The sequence below is a fragment of the Nannobrachium achirus genome (genome assembly GCF_963921795.1).
Source record: "Nannobrachium achirus genome assembly, chromosome: 16".
Lineage (NCBI taxonomy): Eukaryota > Metazoa > Chordata > Actinopteri > Myctophiformes > Myctophidae > Nannobrachium > Nannobrachium achirus.
The window spans coordinates 38943966-38966653 of record NC_137823.1 but is presented as its reverse complement, the minus strand read 5'-3'; the positions used below and the strand labels follow the sequence as shown (position 1 = coordinate 38966653).

General features: G+C 42.6%; 1 protein-coding gene and 1 long non-coding RNA gene across 2 annotated transcripts in view; one reads left to right on the top strand and one right to left on the bottom strand.

The window, feature by feature from the left end:
• The first annotated feature begins 6844 nt into the window (after positions 1 to 6844).
• On the top strand, positions 6845 to 14917 carry LOC308301329. Its single transcript, XR_013962873.1, has 4 exons — positions 6845 to 7145; positions 7472 to 7576; positions 8989 to 9073; positions 14453 to 14917. It is a non-coding gene; the product is annotated as an uncharacterized lncRNA (long non-coding RNA).
• A 1414-nt stretch (positions 14918 to 16331) lies between these two features.
• wdr21 (WD repeat domain 21) overlaps positions 16332 to 22688 on the bottom strand; it is a 22016-nt gene continuing 15659 nt past the window's right edge. Inside the window, exons 7-13 of the mRNA XM_080745279.1 lie at positions 21730 to 21779; positions 21094 to 21173; positions 20447 to 20539; positions 19995 to 20092; positions 19252 to 19428; positions 18581 to 18695; positions 16332 to 18100 (exon numbers count right to left, since the gene is read on the bottom strand). Coding sequence (XP_080601405.1) covers positions 17868 to 18100; positions 18581 to 18695; positions 19252 to 19428; positions 19995 to 20092; positions 20447 to 20539; positions 21094 to 21173; positions 21730 to 21779 — 846 coding nt within the window. The 3' untranslated portion in view covers positions 16332 to 17867. The remainder of the gene's footprint in view (positions 18101 to 18580; positions 18696 to 19251; positions 19429 to 19994; positions 20093 to 20446; positions 20540 to 21093; positions 21174 to 21729; positions 21780 to 22688) is intronic.

Genomic DNA, 22688 nt, shown 5'->3' with positions numbered 1-22688 from the left:
CACAGAGAGAATGAGTTTAGAGTAGACAGCGTTTTAATAATAAACATAGCTCTGCCCCCCCTTCCCTCCCCCTTGCTCAAGTGGGATTCAATTATTGTTAATGGAAGTTTGGCACCCGCTTTAAAATGCATATTGATGTATTATCTGTTGGCTTGTTCCACAGCAGGGAGGAGTAGGCAACTGTAGGATGGAGACACTGCATCCACCACTTCAGCTTTATTCAATGGAAAACAGGAACTGTAAAAAGAAAAAAAGGACAAAATATATACATCAGAACAATAAAGAGTATACTTTATTCTCAAATTGAGTTCTGTCAGACTGGAGGAATTATTAACTGTATTAATGGTCCATATTATGGCCATTAACAATGCTGAATAAAAAGAAAATATATGGCAATGGCAGTGGATTCACAAAAAAAATAGACATATTGAGACACAATGTGAATTGTAGATTGTCTATTTTTGGCTAGAATATGGGGGGGGGGGGGGGAACATTCATGGGTCATTAGCTAGAATGAACAGGATGTGAGAGGCTCTGAATCTGTATATTAGAGCATGTAGTCAATTATGACACAGCTGTGTCAAGTAGCCCTTCGTTCTCATTAGGTCTAATTAGTGGCCAACAATATTCGCTTTCGGCTAATAGCTCTGTTGTCTGTAATGGGATGTGGTCATTATTAGATGATAGATGGACTGATAAAACATACACAAACAAAGTTTGTGTTACCATTGCACCACTCAGACTCCTCTGGTGAGATATCATCTTAGGACCAATAACATTACAAAAGTAAATAAAATAAAATATACAGTACACAATAAAGTCACTGTCATGATTCTCAGTAAGTTTGAACACTATACTTCTTCTGAAACATGTTCTTAGTGCATGTTACCAAAACACTGTTAGTTAAACGATTAATGTGAAATTGAAACCAAGTTTCTGACAATAAATTATTCACATTACACTGTGTGTGCAGTTGATTGATTGATTGATTGATTGACAGATTGACAGTACAGTTCAGATAAAAGGTCTACTAATAGGATTTAAAACCAAGAAAGCAATTCAACCTTGAAAATTGGTGCGACAAATTCAGACTAGGCAAATTATTATGGTTAAACAATTAACCATAAACATTATATGACCAATAATATCAGGGATGGGAAAGTAACTAATTGCAAATATTGTTGTCATATTATTATCATGTATTCGATATTTCACATACTTGCATATTTATATGTGAAAAGATTGAACAACAGTGATGGAAAAAGTACCGGTAGGCCTACTCAAATTATTTACTTAAAAGTATCAATACTGCAATGTAGAAACACTCTTAACACTACAAGTAAAAGTCTGGTAATCAAAATGTACTTGAGTAAAAGTAGGCTACAAAACTATTGAAATCAAAATATACTTCACATAATATAGTCTGAAGACTCACCTCTTCAGACTCCACCTTAGCCCATAGCACTTACTGTAGCACTTGCCTACCCTCAACAACCTTACAGGCGTATGCAAAGGCTAAACTGTAATTTCGATAGCCTACAGGATTGATGCCAGGCCATTTTCAACTTGGCATCCTATCGTACATCAAATGCCTGCAATGGATTCAGCATCATGACAAACCCCTAGTTAGACCCCTCAGATCCTACTTAAATACCCAGGAAAAAAAAGTTTTCCTGGGTATTTTCCTCCTGTATAGAAAGTCAATGGGAGCCCAACTTGATTTGGCCACTGTGGCGACCCCGAAGGTTGTCGGCTCGGGCGCCCTAGCTAAATCATTAGAGCAAGCCCTGGGCTACATCTGTGCAAGATTTTGCGCTTTAAGACAAATTTGCACGAAATTAGCATTTGCTCCCCTTAAATCCCCACACTAAAGGACATCTTACCCCCCATGGATTACAAGGAACTCTTTGCCACATATACGGACTCCACTTGTGGAATAAGTGTCAGCGTCTTGTCATTCTCAGAAACAACCTATATGAACTGGTTAAACTTCATCCATGAACTGACCATACATACAGTATACCCATGCCAAAACATCATTTGTCAGAGAGAGCACGAACTATTGAACCATTATGTTTGTACTATATCTGTCTGATCCTCTCTCAGCACAGTAAAATGTAAATATACTTTTTGATTAATCCTCCTGTCTTATTTCTTTGTGCTTCATGTGGGAATAAGAAACGAGGTGTTGTTGTTTACAGAGTTCATCCATTATGATAGGTGAAATATATTATTATAATATCTCATAATTCTGACGTCATAACATCTGTGATCTCCAATTTGCAGGAGATTCTGACGTCATCGGCTGTCTATTGACCAGCTTTGCAAGCTGGTAAAAATGGTACAACTTGTAAAGATTGTGCATTTTTGGAATGAGCGAGAACTAACTGTGTGGGTGTCGCACCCAACAAAATTGCCCACAATAGTCTACTATTGGTATTCTCTCTAGAGAATTATTTAGTTGCTGATCATGGATAGCATTATATGTAACAATGAAACACAGTTCGACAGCAGATCGCGGAAGGAAGTTCGCAGACCAAAACAACATAAGTATCTAAACAAAAAGATGTATAGATACCGCGTACAGCATTTTAAAAGAGTTTACGGGCAGAGTCTCGACCACCAGCAGGGAAAGCCCCCGATCTATGATGGGTCTTTGAGGGAGAGGAATGACGAACTCAGCGAGGAGAAAATCCTAGCTGGCCAGACAGAAGAGGTTGGACAGGAGCCACTGCTTGAGAGTGAGACTCTGACTGAGGAGCAAGTCAACTCAGTTCGCCAAACTGTAGCCGGTGGGCAACAGCCATTGGTCAAGAGTGAGAGTCCGAGAGAGTTCTCCGCAGTCGGACAGTACCCAGTGGGAGTTGATCAGTACTCAACAGGAGTTGATCAGTACTCAACAGGAGTTGATCAGTACTCAACAGGAGTTGATCAGTACCCTACAGGAGTTGATCAGTACTCAACGGGAGTTGATCAGTACTCAACAGGAGTTGATCAGTACCCTACAGGAGTTGATCAGTACTCAACAGGAGTTGATCAGTACCCAACGGGAGTTGATCAGTACCCTACAGGAGTTGATCAGTACCCAACGGGAGTTGACCAGTACCCAGCGGGAGTTGATCAGTACCCAGCGGGAGTTGATCAGTACCCAGCGGGAGTTGACCAGTACCCAGCGGGAGTTGATCAGTACCCAGCGGGAGTTGATCAGTACCCAGCAGGATTTGGACAGTACCCAGCAGGAGTTGGACAGTACTCAGGAGCAGTCGGCGAGTGCCCAGCAGGAGTTAGACGTTACCTAGAAGCACTTAGGCGGTACCCGGGTAGACAAACAGAACAGAACCCATACTTCAACAGCGAGACTCAGAAGAGTACAGATAGGGAGCAGCTTGGGGAGGAACCGGTTGCACCTCAGCAGACAGCAGAAGCACCAAAGCGCAAACTGGAGCTGCCTGAGCTGATCGCGGAAAAGCAGACTTTGTCTCAGGAGCTGACGGAAGTTCGCCAGGCAACAGAGCATATTAACCAGATCATCTTGAAGAACCACCAACTGAGAACAGAGAAACAGGAGATGCAAGTCATGAAGGAAATGCTGACCAGCACAATGACCACATTCACCAAAATTAAACAGTCACTCATCTTAAACCACGAGGACCTAGAAAGAAAATGCAAGGAAGTAGGCACCAATACCAAGGAAGATAAAGAGAATCTCCGCCAGCACATAGATGATGTCCAGGACATGGCAGACACCATAGTTATGGAGCAAAGGAACAGCAAGCAAAATTTCCAGGATCCCTTCACAGAGCTGACAAATGAGTTACAGTTCATCAAGAATGAGATAGAAGTAAACGACAAGTTGATAAAGGAGAAACAGGAACAGTCTAGAGAATATAAGGCGCTGGTGCAGAGGTTTAACACTCAAGTTCAGAAGGCCGAAGAGATGGAGGAAAAGCTGAAAACTATAGTGGACAAGTTCCAACAAGTCCAACTCTCCCTCGTCTCCGACCAAAAGTCCTTGGCCGACACAACAGAGGAGAAAATCAAACTGGAGCGTGAAGTGGACAGCATAAAGAAGGATTGGATCGCCCAGGAGAAACTTTGGGGTATTGAGAAGAAAGCCATGGATGAGGACTTCAGCAACGAAATGGCTATGAGAGACCAGATCTGGATGAAGGAGAGAGACATACTGTATAAAGGAAAGAAGGAGGTTGACGAAAATCTTTCTGCAGCGCAGACTTGGGGCGACGACTTGGACGGCAAGCTGACCACTGCAAGGACCGAGATGCAGGCACAGCGAAAGAAGCTCCTGGTAAGAAGAAGGACGTTGGAGAAGTCTACAGCCGAGAATACAAGGCTGAAGGACAACTTATCAAAAAAGGACAAGGATATACTATGGTTTAAAAAAGATATAACAGCAAAAGATATCATGATCAATGAGCTCAGGAATGATGCGAAACGGTTGCATGAAGAGCTGGACAAACTGCAGAAGGAGAAGAGGTTCACTTTGAAGGGACTTATCAGGAAGTTTCTTCAACATAAAGTTGATTTACTCATCAACCAACCAAGCGAAGAGTAGTTTACTGTGCAGATTGGGATATGGTGTTGTTCAGCGTTTCTCAACCTTATTACTTTCCAAGACCCCTGGTTGGATATACACATTAGACCACGGACCCAACTTTGATGCCATTGTTTTTGTTTTTTTATCTCTCTGGCCCCAATCTACCTTGTGAAATTACATAGTCAATTTAACTCACTGAGATTGTACAAATGGAACCAAATTTTTGCTTGTAACTGACAACATTTACTCAAGTATTGTTCTTAAGTAACACTTTTAATTCTTACATTACTTATAAGGGTAAAATCTCTAAGTCGACGTCCAATTAGTTCGACTAAGGGTTAGGTTTAGGCATAGTTTTACTGAGGTTATAATAGTTAGGGTTAGGTTTAGGCATAGTAGCATTCACCAGGTTAACATTCACCAGGTTAGCATTCACTAGCATCGGCAGGTTAGCATTTCACCAGGTTAGCATTCACCAGCGTCGAACTAATGGGACGCAGGACAACTACATCTCAGACTCCACTACAATTATTTGACAACTTTAGTTACTCATTATTTTGATTATTATTACAAAACATGCAGCAGCCCTATGCATAATTAGGATAATTTGAAAGTAGCCGATCTACAAGCTCACAATGTGTTGCTTTGCGACACGTGAGCTTGTAGATATTTTCAAAGCATTATACATTTGGAACATTCTGCAAAATGAGTAATTTTACTTTTGGTACTTAGTATATTTTAATGCGAATACTTTTGTACTTTTACTCAAGTATATTTGAAGCAATCATGAAAAACTATTTCATGAACAAAAATCCTGCACTCTACTCTTGCTCAGCTGCTCAAGTATATTTAAAATGTCTGGATTTTTACTTGTAACAGAGTATTTCTACATTACTATTATGATGATATTATTATGATCGGGATATTATGATATGATCAGTTCTCACTAATGGCACCATTTCTGTCTATACTCGTATCACTCTCAGAGGATGATCATCGGTAGGCAGGCTTGGTCATTCATTTCAAACAAGATTTCAAACTTCATTAGTGTTGTTCATGGTCCGAGAATCTTTTGCCAGCAAAGTGAACCTGCTTTTTGTTAACCTTTGCACAGGTGAACAAGTGAAGCTTGTAACCTTTTGACTGAGGTTGTCTGGGTTGTAAGGCCAGATATCTTGGACAACATAATGTCCCATCAGATAGGATTGGTCATGCTTCACTTGACATCACAATATATAATATAAATGGTAAGACGGAATTCATTTCCCAGTAGATTCCTCACGACTCGCGTCAGTGCAACCACACTTGCAATTTCCCAGATTTGCACCTTTCTATATACCGGTATAGTAGTAGTTTTTAATTGTGGGCTCGCTGAAAGGCGAGACCAGTATGTTATACCAAAGCTTTATAGGTGAAGTTTATTCTCCTCAAAGAAATGACCGACAGTACAAAGGCAGGGCCCTTAGCCAATGAGGAGCAGCATTCTTGGTGACATCACCACCACCAACAATTCCAATGTTATATCAGTATGTTATACCAAACCTTTATAGACCAAGGTTATTCCCCTGAAAAAAATGACCGACAGTACAAAGACAGGGCCCTTAGCCAATGAGGAGCAGCCAAAGGGTAGATCTGTGTGCCCATACATGGTGTTCCATACAAGCCCACACTGTTTCGTAGGAACAATATTTCTAGTTATATTATTGCAAGAACAATGGCTTCTATTTCAGCCTGCTAGCTTACCAGGAGGAAGAGAACAGCTGTGGTTTCTATCCATACCAATACCATCCATACCAATGTGAACCAAAGCTAATACACAGGAATTGTACCATCTTATAATGGCCATTAGTGAGGAGCAATTATACAGTGGGTATTAATGACCAATTATATGACTTAATATGGTCTAAAATGGATGAAGAGCTCTGTTTCTATAACATCTGGCTAATAGTAGGAGTAGTAGTAATAGTAATGTAATAATAGTAGTTGTATTCAAACCCCATCATGCTTTGCAGTACACAGCTCAGTCACAGCATTGAAACGCGAGGTCGTTGGGACCGGGATTCGAACCCGAGACACGCTGTCAGGACTGCATTAGAGCCTGTATGTGGTATGCGCCTGGACTGCTAGGCCAGTGCCCCCCACCCCAGTCTTCATTCTATTCAGCCGACCAAATAAAACAAATAGGCCTACTCGATTGGCCCTGAATCCTTTATTTACTTTAGACGATCAATATTGTTATTCCAACCTCTCTACACTTCCACTACTGAACTTTGACCGATGCCAAAAACTGAGAATAGATCACACAAATGAACAATTTGATTCGAGGTTTGACCAACTCTGCACAGCAATTGAACTCTAGGTCTAGGTCTACTGTACATGTGTTGTTGGTGATGAGAATATGACGAGAGTTAGTTTGTCCATGTTATTCCTGACTGCTGTTGTGTGCCTGACATCAGGACAGGAGCCCAACAGCAGCTACAGCCTGCTGGACCCTGGCCTGAAGAGGTTTGTTGATCTGGCGATTAATAAAGCAAATCAACGGCTTCATTATGGCCATCTGAATTTCTACGAGATTGGTGAATTCTCACAGGTAATGCTGTTGCATCTGTATTGCCAATGCCCAATGATGTTCAAATGTGTTTATTTGTGCTGCTTGAACTGGTTGGTTGATTCAGTGAGAAAATCAATAACAATGTAATGATAAAATAATTAAAATGCTTTACTGGGTTGTCAGTATCTGCTTTGTTTCTGTGCTAAAAGAGTGTCTTTGTGACCCGTTTCCCCTAAAAAAATGGGGTTCATGGGGTGTGCAATTGATAGAAAATAAATCCTTTTTTGAGTGAACTACTCCAAAATAAAAACCCCAGATAAAGGTGTTGTTTACATTCAGTCATTTCATTTGTCATCCTCTTGCAGGTCACACCCCGAGTGACAATAGATGTGCGTTTAAAGAAGACGGCGTGCAAAAAGGTCAGCGGGGCAAAAGAACACCAACACCGGCCCTCATGTCCATTCAATCAGGTGTGTGAATACAGTGTGCACTGTGCATCCATTATGAACCAAGCTCAGCTAACAGTGGTTCTCAGCAGGGGGTCCCTGTGTGATTTTGGGGGGGTCCCTATGAAAGTGAAGTGACTATGTAAGGACCTTTTAATAATACCTAAAAAAGAAAAAAGAATATCAACAAAAACTAAATCTTTGGCCAAATAAACTCAGTCAGTAAAACTCAGTCAGTAAAAAATAGCCGATCAACAAGCTCAGAATGCCTCACGTCGCGTGAGCTTGAAGATTGTCTATTTTCACAACATGTATCTGTGGAACCGAGTCAAACTTTATGTAATGCTTAACGCCTACATTCTAAGTGCTTGTCCCCAGTTCAGATATGATTCATTATGGGGGTCACGGCCTTAAAAGGTTGAGAACCACTGAGCTAATATCCACTTGGTGGATATTAACAAACCTTTTTTTTTTCACTTGAATACAGTAATTATGTAAATTATTTGAGTATCTGTACTTGAGTGAGTTTTTCTTTTAAATACTTTCCACTTCCACACCACTGTAGTTTTGCCTCCACATTTCTAGGAAGGGCCTCTGGGACCCAAATATTATATGAATTAACCGATTAAAGGGATATTCCACTTTCAAAAAACGTTTGGTCATTTTATCGTCTAATCAGGCTTTTATGAACACCCTGGTCAGATTCTAATTCAATATTTATTCTGGTTAGGGTCAGATTGCTTGATTCAATATTTAGATATTTGATGTAAATGTTACCAGGCCCTCCAGGCCCAGGGCCTCTCCCCACACACACCCATTGTAACTTCAAACTTCATTTTAACCATGATAGATTCATTAAAAACATTATTCTTTCTGGTGACTCATACTACCCTCCTAATACGTGAACAGGCCGTGTTTTTTCGTAACTAACTTTTTTCATTTATTTTTAATAAATATTTTTTGTATTTCATTTTTTCCAATTTCCCAAATAATTATTACAAATAAATGAAAAAAGGTTATGGAAAAAACACGGCCTGCTCACGTATTAGGAGGGTATTATGAGTCACTAGAAAAAATAATGGGTGTTTTTAATGAATCTATCATGGTTAAAATGGAGTTTGAAGTTACAATGGATGTGTGTGTGGAGAGAAGCCCATAAGCTGCTTCCCTGTTGAAAGTGGAATATCCCTTTAAGCCCTAATTCAGAAATAGTTGAATTAGCCAATCTACAAGCTCACAATGCAAAAAACTAATATTTTCTCTCTCTCACACACACGCACGCACGCACGCACACACGCACACACGCGCACACACACACACACACACTTCTGTGTAAAATGATGTGTATATTAATTAAACTGTTTGAAGTTGACAGTCAGAAGCTGTTTCAGTTCCACTCTATAAGGGCCAATCTGTCTGTGTTTTAATTCTGTCAGCTCCGCCTCCAGGTCAGATGTTTGGTTTGTAGCCCGGATCCAAACAACAGCGATTGACTGTGTTCGCAAAAGAGACCAGCAAACGGTAAACCTTTCATCATGCAGAAAGACTGTCTCTCTATCTATCTTGTTATAGCCACGGCGGAAGCTATAAGTGAGTCTGTTGTACTAAGTGCGACAGGGTTCGCGAGGGTTCTGTCAGCATCCCTGTGTTAGCTGATCTGAGTGAACAGGTGGGGTTTGTAGGGGTTGATCAGGCTTTGGAGGTATGGAGGTGCCATACCTTTGGCTGCTTTGAAAGCCAGCATCAGTGTTTTTATCTGGTGTAAACCAGATCTTTCTTTCCGTGCGTTTGTGGTGAGACATTCAGGCGACCTAGGCGACCTATTTGCCTATTGGCTGTCCATGTCACATGGTAACCGAGCTAGTTTCATGATTGGGAGCGGCCTTGCGCTGTTCTGGCGCTGTTCTTCTTCTCGAGTTTGGAAAAAAAGGATCCGTTCCGTTTCCTGCCTGAGCCAGATGCGAGCAGTCCTTTGTTGTCCCTGCTTAGAATTGACTTAGCATTGAGAACATTGTCATGATCGTAAAACTATCTAGTTTTAACGTTCAGAACGTTTTCTTTTTGGACAATAAAAACATTGACAGCCAGGGGGAAAAAATCCATGAAGGACACGGAATGCAATCGTTCACTCGCCGTTGGAAAATTGACTTATTAGACTATTCTGGATGTGTGGCTAACGGCTAACGCTAACGTTAGCTAGCGCTAGCTGCAGGCTAACGCTAGCTAGCGCTAGCTGCAGGCTAACGCAGGCATGTTATACACAATTACTCATGGAATAAAACGGCGACCCAACTCTATTTTTGCTCTTCTACAAGCTCACAACGCGAGGAGGTTAAGTCTGTCAGAACCGTCAGATTATCCTTCTAACTGAAGTTACACAAACACTGATTATGCTACATTTAGCACTGTTAGCCCGACCAATTTAGATAGGGCACGGCACGAGTCACGTTGTTGCGCATGTAATAAATTCACTTCAACCTCGTGTTGAGCAGTTAAACCTATTTGCTACGTACGTCTACAAAAACGTTCATATTTCAAAGATAAAGTGCTTACTGAAGTCTCACAGATGTCACAGTATGGTACGCTCAAGCAGAATTACCCGTATCTTTCGTATTGTTTAATAAACAGCATTTTAATCCGATCAGACGTCATTTTCTGTTGTTTTTCAGCCATGCGACCCCATCGGTTGCGAGGTGTACTGCACTTAGATACATTAATACCTTTTTAAGGCTGGAGCGTACCCTATGGTGACATCCGTGAGCCTTCACTAAGCAATTTATCTTTGTAATCTGACCGTTTGTGTAGACGTACGTAGCAAATTGGTTAAACTGCTCAACAGCAGATTGTGTTGAATTCACGGTTGGCGCAGCGTAGCGTCTTTACATTTAGCCCAATAATGCTAATCTACAAAGCAATAACTAAAGTTTAAAACATACATAAACCACTTTAGCCCTATGTTGGTGTCAGACCGCCATTCCGAAACACCTCCATTCCGAAACAGGGTTAGGGTTAGGGTTAGGGGTAGGGTTAGGGGTAGGGTTAGGGTTAGTTAGGGTTAGGGTAAGGGTTAGGGTTAGGGTTAGGGTTAGAAGTCAATGTTCGGAATGGCGGTGTTTCGGAATGGCGGGGTGTAACCCCCTATGTTATACCAAGGCTATTTGAAAATAGCCGATCTACAAGCTCACAACGCATTGCGGTGCGACGCGTTGTGAGCTTGTAGATCTGCTATTTTCAAACATTTTGTACTTTTACTTTTGGTACTTTAAGTACATTTGGATACCAATACTTTTGTACTTTTACTCAAGTACATTTTTAATTCTGGACTTTTACTTGTAACAGAGTGATTCTACATTGCAGAATTGATACTTTTACTTAATTATAAAAATGTAGGTACTTTTTCCACCACTGTGTAAACGTTTGTGTTCTCATGCCAATAAAGCTTCTTTTAATTGAAGATTGAATTGAAGATTGCTCCCCATGTGGCGGAGTACACAATAATGGTAAATAAAGTAGCTTACTCTAAAATAATCCATCCATCCATCCATCCATCTTCAACCGCTTATCCAGCATCGGCCCTGCTAGAAAAACCAGCACAGACCAGCACAATTTTCATGCTGGTCTGTGCTGGTCTATGCTGGTTTATGCTGGTTCATGCTGGTCTGTGCTGGTGCTGGTGCTGGTCTATGCTGGTCTGTGCTGGTCCCATGCTGGTCCACAGTTTACAGTTTACAGTTTAGGCATTTAGCAGACGCTTTTAATCCAAAGCGACTTACAATAAGCAGATACAACATCGCAATAATAAACAAGATAATAGGTCAGTACATTAACAGCAATATAACAATGTAAATGGATATCTATCTAGAGAAAAACACAATATAATCAAGTTCTAAAGAAACCTAACAAACAAATGCTTCATGTATGGTCATTGATTTTACTGTAGTGCTAAGGGTTTAGGTGGAGTCTGAAAAGGTGAGTTTTCAGTCCACGGCGAAAGGTAGCGAGTGAGTCCGTTGTTCTAAGTGCGACAGGGAGTTTATTCCACAACTTGGGAGCCAAGAGGGCAAACTGTCTCGGACGAGTGGATTTTTGCCCTGGAGTTTTTAGCGAGGGTTCGGTCAGCATCCCTGTGTTGGCTGATCTAAGTGAACGAGTGGGGGTGTAGGGGTTGATCAGCTTTTGGAGGTATGGAGGAGCCATACCTTTGGCTGCTTTGAAGGTCAGCATCAGTGTTTTGTATTCCATGCGGGCCGCAACCGGGAGCCAGTGGAGGCTGCGGAGAAGGGGAGAGACATGTGAGAACTTAGGCTGGTTGAAGACCAGTCGTGCCGCGGCATTTTGGATCAGTTGGAGAGGTTTAAGTGCACATGCCGGGAGACCAGTGAGGAGAGAGTTACAATAGTCGAGTTTTGATATGACAGATGTCTGAATGAGGAGCTGCGCTGCCTCCTGGGTGAGGAACGGTCTGATTTTACGGATGTTATAGAGTGTGAACCTACAGGACCGGGTGACTGATGCAATATGTGCCTTAAATGATAGCTGGGTGTCCAGGACCACACCAAGGTTTCTAGCAGTCGGAACTGAAGTCACCAATGCATTATCTATGGAAATAGTGAGATCTTGCATGGGGCAAGACTTAGCTGGGAAGAAGAGTAGCTCCGTCTTGTCCGGGTTCAGCTTGAGGTGGTGGGCTGACATCCACTGTGAGATGTCGGCCAGACATGCAGCAACATGTGCTGGTTTGTCCACCAGCACAGACCAGCACCAGCACCAGCACAGACCAGCATGAACCAGCATAAACCAGCATAGACCAGCACAGACCAGTACAGACCAGCACCAGCACAAACCAGCACATGTTGTGTTTTACTGCTGGTCTGTGCTGGTGCTGGTGCTGGTCCAGCATAGACCAGCACCAGCACAGACCAGCATGAACCAGCATAGACCAGCACCAGCACAAACCAGCACATGTTGTGTTTTACTGCTGGACTGTGCTGGTGCTGGTCCAGCACAGACCAGCATGAACCAGCATAGACCAGCACAGACCAGCACCAGCACAAACCAGCACATGTTGTGTTTTACTGCTGGTCTGTGCTGGTGCTGGTCCAGCACAGACCAGCATGAACCAGCATAGACCAGCACAGACCAGCACCAGCACAAACCAGCACATGTTGTGTTTTACTGCTGGTCTGTGCTGGTGCTGGTCCAGCACAGACCAGCATGAACCAGCATAAACCAGCACCAGCACAAACCAGCACATGTTGTGTTTTACTGCTGGTCTGTGCTGGTGCTGGTCTGTGCTGGTGCTGGTCTGTGCTGGTCTGTGCTGGTCTAAGCTGGTCATATACAAATAGGGACAAACACCCATTTTAACTAACAGGTTCCAGTGGCGCCGAGGATAAGTGCAGGACTGAAGTGCCAGAGGTAGTAAATTCGAATCCCACTCACACCCACAATGTCAAAAATAATGTCACAATCTAATATGGTCAAATACAGAACAGGATTCAAGCACCAGAGCAAAGAGCAAATTAAACCAGCAAAGACCTAGTCCACTTCTCAGGGGGGTCCCCCGGGGGTCCCTGACCACACCAGCACAGACCAGCACAGACCAGCATCAGCACAGACCAGCAGTAAGCGCTGGTTTGTGCTGGTGCTGGTCTGTGCTGGTTCATGCTGGTTTAGATGGTGGGACCAGCACAAACCAGCACCAGCACCAGCACAGACCAGCACCAAAACACAACATGCGCTGGTTTGTGCTGGTGCTGGTGCTGGTCTTACTGCTGGTCTTGTGCTGGTTTTTCTAGCAGGGGGGTCACTGGGGTAACAGTTCCAACTGAGATTTCTAGAGTTCCTTAATAATAATAATTAAAATAAACAATACTAATGATTATAATTGCGACCGTCAGGTCGCAGTTACTATGAAAACCTCCACCGCCTGTCTGTCTGTCTGTCCGTCAGTCTGTCTGTCACGTCACATCACACTTTTTTGCCCCTATCCATGTGAAATTTTCCACACACAATCCTTGTCTGCCAATCCACAACCTCCACCCTTCCAGGGACCCCCGCAGCTCCAGGGACCCCCGCCAAATTTTTTAAAACACATTTTTGAATACTGCTCCTACAGTTTTTGCCCTAAAATCACACAAATCGCTACACAGTATGTCTACACTTATCTCATCGACATGGATCTGTCCCATATAGCGCCACCATCAGGTCGATTTTTTAACACATTTTTGGACCTAAACTTTTTTTTTTTAAACTTTTTTTACACTAACTTCAACACACCAATCCACCAGATTTTATATTGACTGTGTGTCAATTCTTGTTGTATTCTGTGCAGGCTGCAACTGGGAGCCAGTGGAGGGAGCGCAGAAGGGGGGAGAGGAGGGAGTCACTCGTTTTTCTCTATGGAGAATAACATTGTCTCATCTTAAAATCGTCTCATTTAAGCATTGTGGTCCAAAAATAAGTGCTCTATATCAATCTATTTGAACTGGACCCGAGTTGGCTCTGTACTTTGACCTTTTTTTCTGTCTACACCAAACCTCTTCGCTGAGAATGGCAGATCTACAAGCTTGTATACCATCTGCTATTTTTAATGTTTTGGAATAGGAATACTAGGTTGAAAGTGAATAAACTGGCACTATAAGAAAATAGCTAAAGTAGTGGATCGACAAGCTCAAACCGCGCCACTTTGCATTGCATCACGTTTCAAGTGTGTAAATCAGCTACCTTGATGCTTTTGTGTGATCATGCTGCACTATGATCAAGTAGGTTAATTTACAAAAAAACACAAAAAGTTAGAATATGTTGTCTACCCGACAACAGTGATATAGCCTACTGTCATTACTGTGTGAAAACCAGTAATATGTCCACTAAAGACATGTCCCTGTTGCTTTGTTTCAGCGTTATGCCACATGGGACAAACACTGCAGCACTACCCTTAAACTCCCTGGAATGGCAGTCTTGATGAGATCCGGCGTTGGCAGACCCATGCACAATGACAACCCAACCACAACAAGTCTAATTGAAGATGATGTAATTCTGGATGAATACTTTGGTTAGGTCTAACAAATGGGGATAAATTGCTCAAATGCTTTGTAATATGGAAGTACTTACACTATGTATTGAGTTCATTAGGAAAGTGTATTAGATCAGGGGTATCCAAACTTTTCCAAGTCAAGGAGCACCAAATATAGACATAGCCTCTTCGAGCCTGCAAACCAGATGAATCTGCCAGTGCAAAAACGAATACATTGGATATAAACATATCCGATTTGACTGTATGTGTTGTGCAGATTACATGTGTTAAATACTTTGTATCTTCCGGGGGGGGCTCATGCCTCTCTATTAAAGCCCTTTTTATCTGTGTATGTGTTGTGCAGATTACATGTGTTAAATACTTTGTATCTTCCGGAGGGGCTCATGGGGGCTTTTAAGCCGTGACATCATTTTGTAGGCAGGAGAACTCTGCCCCCAGAGCATTTTCTGTCCCTCGCTATTTCAACAGATCCGAGACAAAAATAACGACTAAAGTATAATTCTAACACTTTCCTTTCAACAACAAAGAGAAGAAAAATGTGTAAATAGTAAAAAGATTCACGCAAACTGGGGGCAGAAATTCTCCTCTGCCTACAAAATGATGTCATACTTAACAGCCCCAATTGTTTTTAGTTTGTTCACCTATAACAACCTACCCAAAATAGGGATGTCAAGGTTGAAAGTGGTTAAGTCTGTCTGTGGGCTTTATAAATATTTAGGCCTAACCAATGGTTAAGTATTAACAAGAGCTTTTGACTAAATAACTACATTGGATCCATTGCAACATTCTGGACAAAGGAGGTTTCCACCCAACTGTGAAAATATTGTGATATATTCAGGGATACGTGCTTTTTTATTACTTTTTGTTGAAAAAAACTGAAGTAAGGAAAGATTTCCTGAGACTTGTAGATTTGTCCTACACAGCCACACAATACTTTGCCAAAATGATTTCCCAACTATAATAAAAGGCAACCTCTTGCGATGATATGGATATATACACGATTTATTATAATATTGCCCCAGAGAAAACCAGATTCGGATTGGCGGGAGGGTGTGCATTATTTTCAGATAACCGCAAGGTCGCGGTCTCATCACCGTTCTAAATGTATATTCATGATCAAAACTGTATAAGGATGGGACGATAATCGTTATTATCATGATAAAAAAACTGTCATACACTGAATTAGCTTTTGTTGAGCTCACCCTCATTTGATTAAACAGACCTGTAAAGAGTGCATTTGGTATGCTCTACATTTCACTCTACACAAATCGATTCACCAAAATTAGCAGATCTACAAGCTCACAACGCCTTACAATTGGCTAGGTTCAAGTGGTTAACAAAACCGCGATATCGTTAATCACAATTATTTTTGCCACAATAATCGGGACGTGTCATTTCATATCGTCCGATCCCTAGTACCAAACCTTCCGGGAAAACATACTGTACATCAAATACATCTCAAATTGGTAGTCACTGGACTAGAGGCACAACCGTGTGCTTCTAATGGGGATGGGGATAAACATTCTGCTACTGTGTCTTGCTGAGAAATAAAGGTAACATTTGTTCCAAGGTTGAAAAACAAAATAAAGCACCAATACCAACATTACTATGCATCCAAGTTTCTTGTGAGTCCTGAGCACACAAGTTCAAATCCCGAGGCTAGCGTTTCCTCTACACTCTACTGTCCTATGATCTCCTATCCAAAATAAAAATGCCCCAAACAATGATAAAAAATAAAAGTACTGTAAATTAGCTTCTGCATTGTGCGTTATTCTTTTCCATAACGGCATGTCAATAATGACATTTTGATATACAGGTGATATATCATCAACAAGTCTCTGAATGTAAACTGTCTGTCCCCGGACCCCCGAGTGGTGCTAGAGGCGGTTCCAGGGAGTCCCCAACTAAATAATTGATAGTCAGGAACCAAAAGGACCCTTAAGAGGTGTGTAACTGAGAATGTACCAATGGGACCAAATGGACCCATGCCGTTTGTACACTCAGTTATAAGGGTCCGCGCCCCAATTCATACCAAACACGGGGGTCCTTGAAAATAAAAAAGGTTTGAGAACCAGGTGATGGATGGTCTTGGTCTGTCCGTTATATTATCCACAAACAACAAGCTGTAGTTTGAACAGTAGCGCCACTGCGGGGGTCGTGCAGAGTCTGCAGACCACCAAGCCCACAGCTGAGGCACATTTGAGTCCAGAAAAAACAACTTGATGATGAATAATGGCAGGTGTGTGTGTGTGTGTGTGTGTGAGAGTCAGTTACTGGACGCCATATACATTCTTATAAACGGATACATTTAGCATAGCTTCCGTTTGTTTTTGTTTTTATTTTCTTCTTGCTAAAGCTGTGGGGTTGCGTGTGGCATCACTGTTCACGCATCACTGTTCCTGGAACCCGGGCGGGAACGGGGCGGGTTCAGGAGCCGGTCTGGGGTGGGCTAGGGCTGGACAATACATACATATATATATCCATCTCATACCAATATGAGCGTAGATAACGTCTGGGATATCATAATATAGGGTTATGACATTAGTGTTGTATTTTCCTGGTTTTAATCACTCCTACGTCTGTTAACTTTGCGTGCTAAACTGCACTCGCATAGCCGCAGTTGCAACAGCGCTGCTTCTGCAGACTCTGTGACTCTGTCTAATCTAGGGTGACCACTGACCGGGGCTGTCCCGTTTTCAAGCAGTGTGTCCCGACAAATATCTCTAAAACACGAATATGTCCCGGTTTTCAACATTCACTACAAAATTGTCCCGGTTTAATTCTCAGAATTAAAATAAAAGTAGCTGTTTTCAGTGGTTGCATAGACATTTAACATGTTCTTTTCATGAAAACATGCTCACCTAAACAATCAGAAAACATGAACAAATTCATTGTGTGTCTGAATTCAACGCTGAGACTGTTTGTCAATCACTCACTGCCTGTATGCAACCCTGTGGTGTGTATGTGCGCATGCACGAACGTTAGAGAATGGGCACGCGCGTGCGTGGTAACGTGCGCATTGCTTTGCGGTCCCGTTTTTAGGCAACAGTGCTCACAACACGTCGCAAAAAAGGTTCCTATCACACAAAGATTTGGAGACCCCCCCCCACCCGTAGTAACTCTGAGGACACCCTAGGGGTTACCCCCGTTTTGGTCGGAAACCGCCCATATATCGCCCCAGCCCTATACCCAGAAACCCAGACCGGTTCCAGTTCAGAACCCATTCCGGTCCGGGTTCAGAGGAACCCATGCCGCTCCGGGGTTCCGGTTCGGGCGGGTTCAGACGGGCTGCGGCTGCGGCGGGGCGTCCTGGTAGTCCGTGTTGTAAGGGTAGTAGTAGAGGTCATGTTTGACGGCCATGAGGAGGCCGGGCGCGCCCCCCGTGCCCCCCAGCTGGGAGGAGAACTGCACGCTGGGGATGAGCTCCCGGGCGGCGGGGTGCGGCGAGGGGATGGTCCGGAGCAGCAGGCCGTCACTCAGACTCCACAGCCTGGTGTAGCAGTCCTGACCCACTGTGGAGGACACAGAGAAATAATATGGATTAAGTGGTTTTAAATCAGTGGTTCTAGACCTTTTTCAGGCCGCGACCCCCCAAAATAAATCATATTTGAACTGGGGACACCCCCCCCCCACCACCACCCTGAAGAGCACTAAGAGTTGAGGAATTACATTTTGTATAACACGGTTCTATTGTGAAAATAGCAGATCTACATGCTCACAACGCCTCACGTTGCGAGGCGTTGTGATCATGTAGATTGGCTATTTTCACAATTTAATTTTAGAGGTATAAAAAAAAAAAGTCCTTAAATTGTCACTTTAGAAAAGTGCATATACTCTCTACACACTTACACTTCATGTAGGTTTGTTTACTGTTGAGTGAGAAAACTATGTTGCACACTAAGTTAATCATCTGGGGACCCCCCAAAATAATTGATTGGCGACTGAGAACTTTAATCCATGCACAGATAGAGGTTGCTAGGGCAGCAGCTCACCTGCTACGAGGAGACCCTCTGACTCGTTGACATGGACGGGCAGGTAGGCACTCTCGTTGTTGTGACCTTTGAACTCCTGCACTACCTTCGACACTCGCACGTCCCACAGCTTGATCTGCACACAAACAGCACACAACACACTAATGTTTTCACATCAACACAGATCAAATATAATCACAGCTATGAGTCATAAGTAGATGTGTATGCATTTTAATTGAGTCTGGGTAAGTGTTCATTTCGCTCAGGTTGGTGTCAGATAAAATGTCCAACCAAAGAAGAGTGGCCATTTCCATTATCTTTGCAAAGTATACAATAATATATTAACCTCTAGCTTGTCATATTTGCCATGTTTGTGCAACCTTTGTTTAAAAAGCCTAAAAGGCAAACAGAAAAGTATTATTTGTACTGCCCCAACCCGATGTGTTTCGCCGCCATGCCCAAGATTCCCGAGATATTAATTTATTTTATTTAATTCAACATTACAGGAAACGGCCATTTCTCTGTTTCCTGATCCCGCCATGTGTCCTGCAGCATTTATGCAGCATTTCTGTACTATCTAGTGAGCTTGTAGATGTGGAGACCCAGATCAAAGATCAAATGTGATTATTTGGAGGGGGTTGTGGCACTGAAAAGGTTGAGAACCACTGAACTAAAAAGGCCAAGAGGCTGACCTGTCCCTGCATGTCTGCGGCCAGCAGATAGTTCTCGTCGTGAAGCAGGCGTATGGAGGTGACCGCTGACTCCTGGTGGAAGCGGCTGCACTTCCAGCTGTCCTTACGACTGGTGCGCTGACGCAGGTCTATGCTGAAGATGTCCCCCGAACGACAGCCATTAAACAACACAGGAGTCTGAGAAAGAGGTAGAGGGAGGGAGAGAGAGTGAGAGAAAAGTGAGTGAGACAGGGAGTGAGTGAGAATGAGGAGAAAAAGGCAGGTAGAGGGGGAGAAAAAAGGAGAAAGAGGGAGGGAGCGTGCGAGCGAGACAGAGAAGAGAGGAATAGAAGAGGGGAGAGAGGAGAAGAGAGAGGGAGAGAGCGAGCAAGTGAGACAGAGAGAGGGGGAGAGAAGATTTGAATTGTTGAAGAGACAGATAAATAATCGTTGAGTGTGTGGGGGAGAGATGGTGAGGGAGGCAGCAAGCCTGATTTATGTTTCTGTAGTCTCTCCATTACAGACTTCTGCAGTGCTGCAGAAAAGAGGAATTTTTCTTTGATGATGGCTAGCCAGATTGATATTTCTGTGACAAAGTGCCATGCATGACACAAAAATAGCAGACTTATAACTTGCAAATCCATATACAATTGTAATAACTCTGTTGACACTGCCTCTGATACTTTTAACCACTTTAACTACATTTTAACCACTCAAGCCCTATTTTCTTAACAGATGTACAAGTTCCAGGCTGGTTGACTCACCCTGAGAGCAAACTGCTGAGCCAGGACGTCACTGCTGACGCCGTACGTCTGTGTGCGTCCCGTCTCCGCGTCTTTCACTATCACCCTACGGGAGAGACCTGGACACACACACACGCACACACACACACACACACACACACACATTACTACATTGTGTGGACACCAAAAGTTTAAGACAATGATTTTATAAATGCCCTTTTTACCCTTAACCCTACTTAGTTGCACGCGGGTGTTGGGGGCTGACATAATATGAGCTGCTTGTAAACCAGACATTTTCAGTGGACGACACCCCACGCAACCAAGTATAAATCTCAAATACTCATGACTGTGAGGACACTTGGCAAGTATTTTCTACAGCTTTTTATGTATTTATTTTGTATCAGTGCAGAGGGCTGTGATAAGGCAAGTACAAACTATACACAAAGTAATGTAACAATAAAACGCATTCTGACCTGTGCTGAAGATCTTGTCGGCCTGAGGGTTGAGGCACCAGGCACAAGACCACGCTGTCGAGATCTTAAAACTACACAACATGCCTGGCTGGTCTGAGAGCACAACAGACAGAGACAGAGACAGAGAGAGAGAGAGAGACACAGACAGACAGACAGACAGACAGACAGACAGACAGACAGACAGACAGACAGAGACACACACACACACACACACACACACACACACACACACACACACACACACACACACACACACAGGAAGAGGAGAGGCAGAAGCGTATTACTAATTAGATAACAATTAAATCCTTAATCGGAATTATGATCAAGTCCATACCCAGGTATGTGTGCAGTCAAAGTATTTGTAGGCTTTTAGTTATGTATGTGCAAGGCCTGTGTTCGATGTCTGCCGAGCTTCAACAGTTCCAATGCACGCGTGCAACTCGTTGATACAACAAACAACCTGACTAATGCCTTATCAGGGTTAACCCCCTTAAAGTTATGTGACTTTTCTTGGTGAATAAAATGTTATTTTATTAAACTTGTCTGTATGGTAGAGTATGTTGAATACGTAATAAAACACACTTTAGAGCATACTGTCGTGTGACTAAAGTATAAATTACAAGAGCTGAAGTGTGATATTATCTGACCTGGGTTGGAGTTGCTGAACAGAGAGACGGGCAGCAGGCTGACACAGCCAGGGGTTTCTGCGATGCCCACCAGACACAGCCTGACAGGGGGCATAGGTTAAGGAACATTCATCACTTACAGGAGATCTACAGCAATGGTTCCCACACTTTTTACCTCAAGACCCAATTCATCAGGAATTCCCGATGAAGATCCTTGAGCGATCGAAACGTTGATTCAAGCAATAAACAGTGGCGCTTATTTTGGCAGCATGCAGACTTTATTTTAAATCTTTTTTTTTTTTTTTACTTTAGCCCATTAAAACCAGGAAAGCATCTATGTCACAATCATTTTAAAACACTTTGACCATATTTTATACTTTTCAAAAATAGCAGATATACAAGATCATGGCACGGCAAATGACTCGTGTCATTCTTTTTGTATATCTTCATATATTTTCTTCTTATTGTGAAAATGTTTGGAGATCTTTGAATATAAATGTATATTTTTCAAAGCAAACAAAATATTTCCAGATAGGCATCGGCGGACATATACAGTACATATAATTTTGGGTGGTCCTTGACATGTTTGAGAACCACTGATATAGCAACATAAGTTCTTTCAGAAAACTAAGGAACAATAGACTGAATGAAGGATACAACACATGAGAGTCTTGATGGCTGACCGACGCCCAGCAGATGGAATTCACCTGAAACACACACGTTCACAAGGAATAAAGCAACATTTTAATCTCATGACTGAAAATGCAATGATGTTTAGGTACTAGTATCATTCTAAACCTACTGTATGTTGCTGCTGTTCTACAGCCAACCAGTTGAAGAAATCACGGATTGAGAAATTTGACCTTTGCTTTTATGATATTGTTGAGACCATTCATGTTTATGGAAGATGCTTCTAAACATGCATTCTATTGCTAGTTCGACCATTTCAAATACTCCTTCATTTAAAAATGACTAATAGCCAAAAATATCCCATCTACAAACTCACAACGCGTCGCACTGCGGCATGCCTTCAAAGAAGACATGCCAAAAGACTGAAATCATTCGTGGCGACTGAGAACTTTAATCCATGCATTGATGTTTGAGACAGCAGGTCAAGGTTTCAGATTTTTCAGAAGGGCACAATGTGGGGATATTTTAACCTACAGTCCACACTGCTGAAATCCAAATAGAGAAGTAAGCAATTTACCCCGAGTGAGAGGACATTATGCTCTGATAATGTCCTGTGTGAGGGGGTGATCAGAATCCAGTATTTGAACATGTGACTAGAAAAAGTGGTAGAAGTCACATTTATGCACATCTATAAAGTCAACTTTTCAGAAAACAAAACATACATGTCGGTTCCAAAGACGGAAGCTTTTATGCCACTGGACTGCGCAGCAAGCCTGGTTTATTCTTCGTCGCACAGTGGTGTCGAGTGGATAAGGTAAGCGATATACAAGACCACAAGCACTGCAGAATGAGACGCGTTGTGAGCTTGTAGGTCGGCTCTGATAGCCGCATTACACCGTGGTAAGACAAAGTACAAATCAGGCAACAGCCCTTGGGCCCTATTATGATCCAGGTCTTATGCCTTATGCCTTAACTTCTTTGCCTTT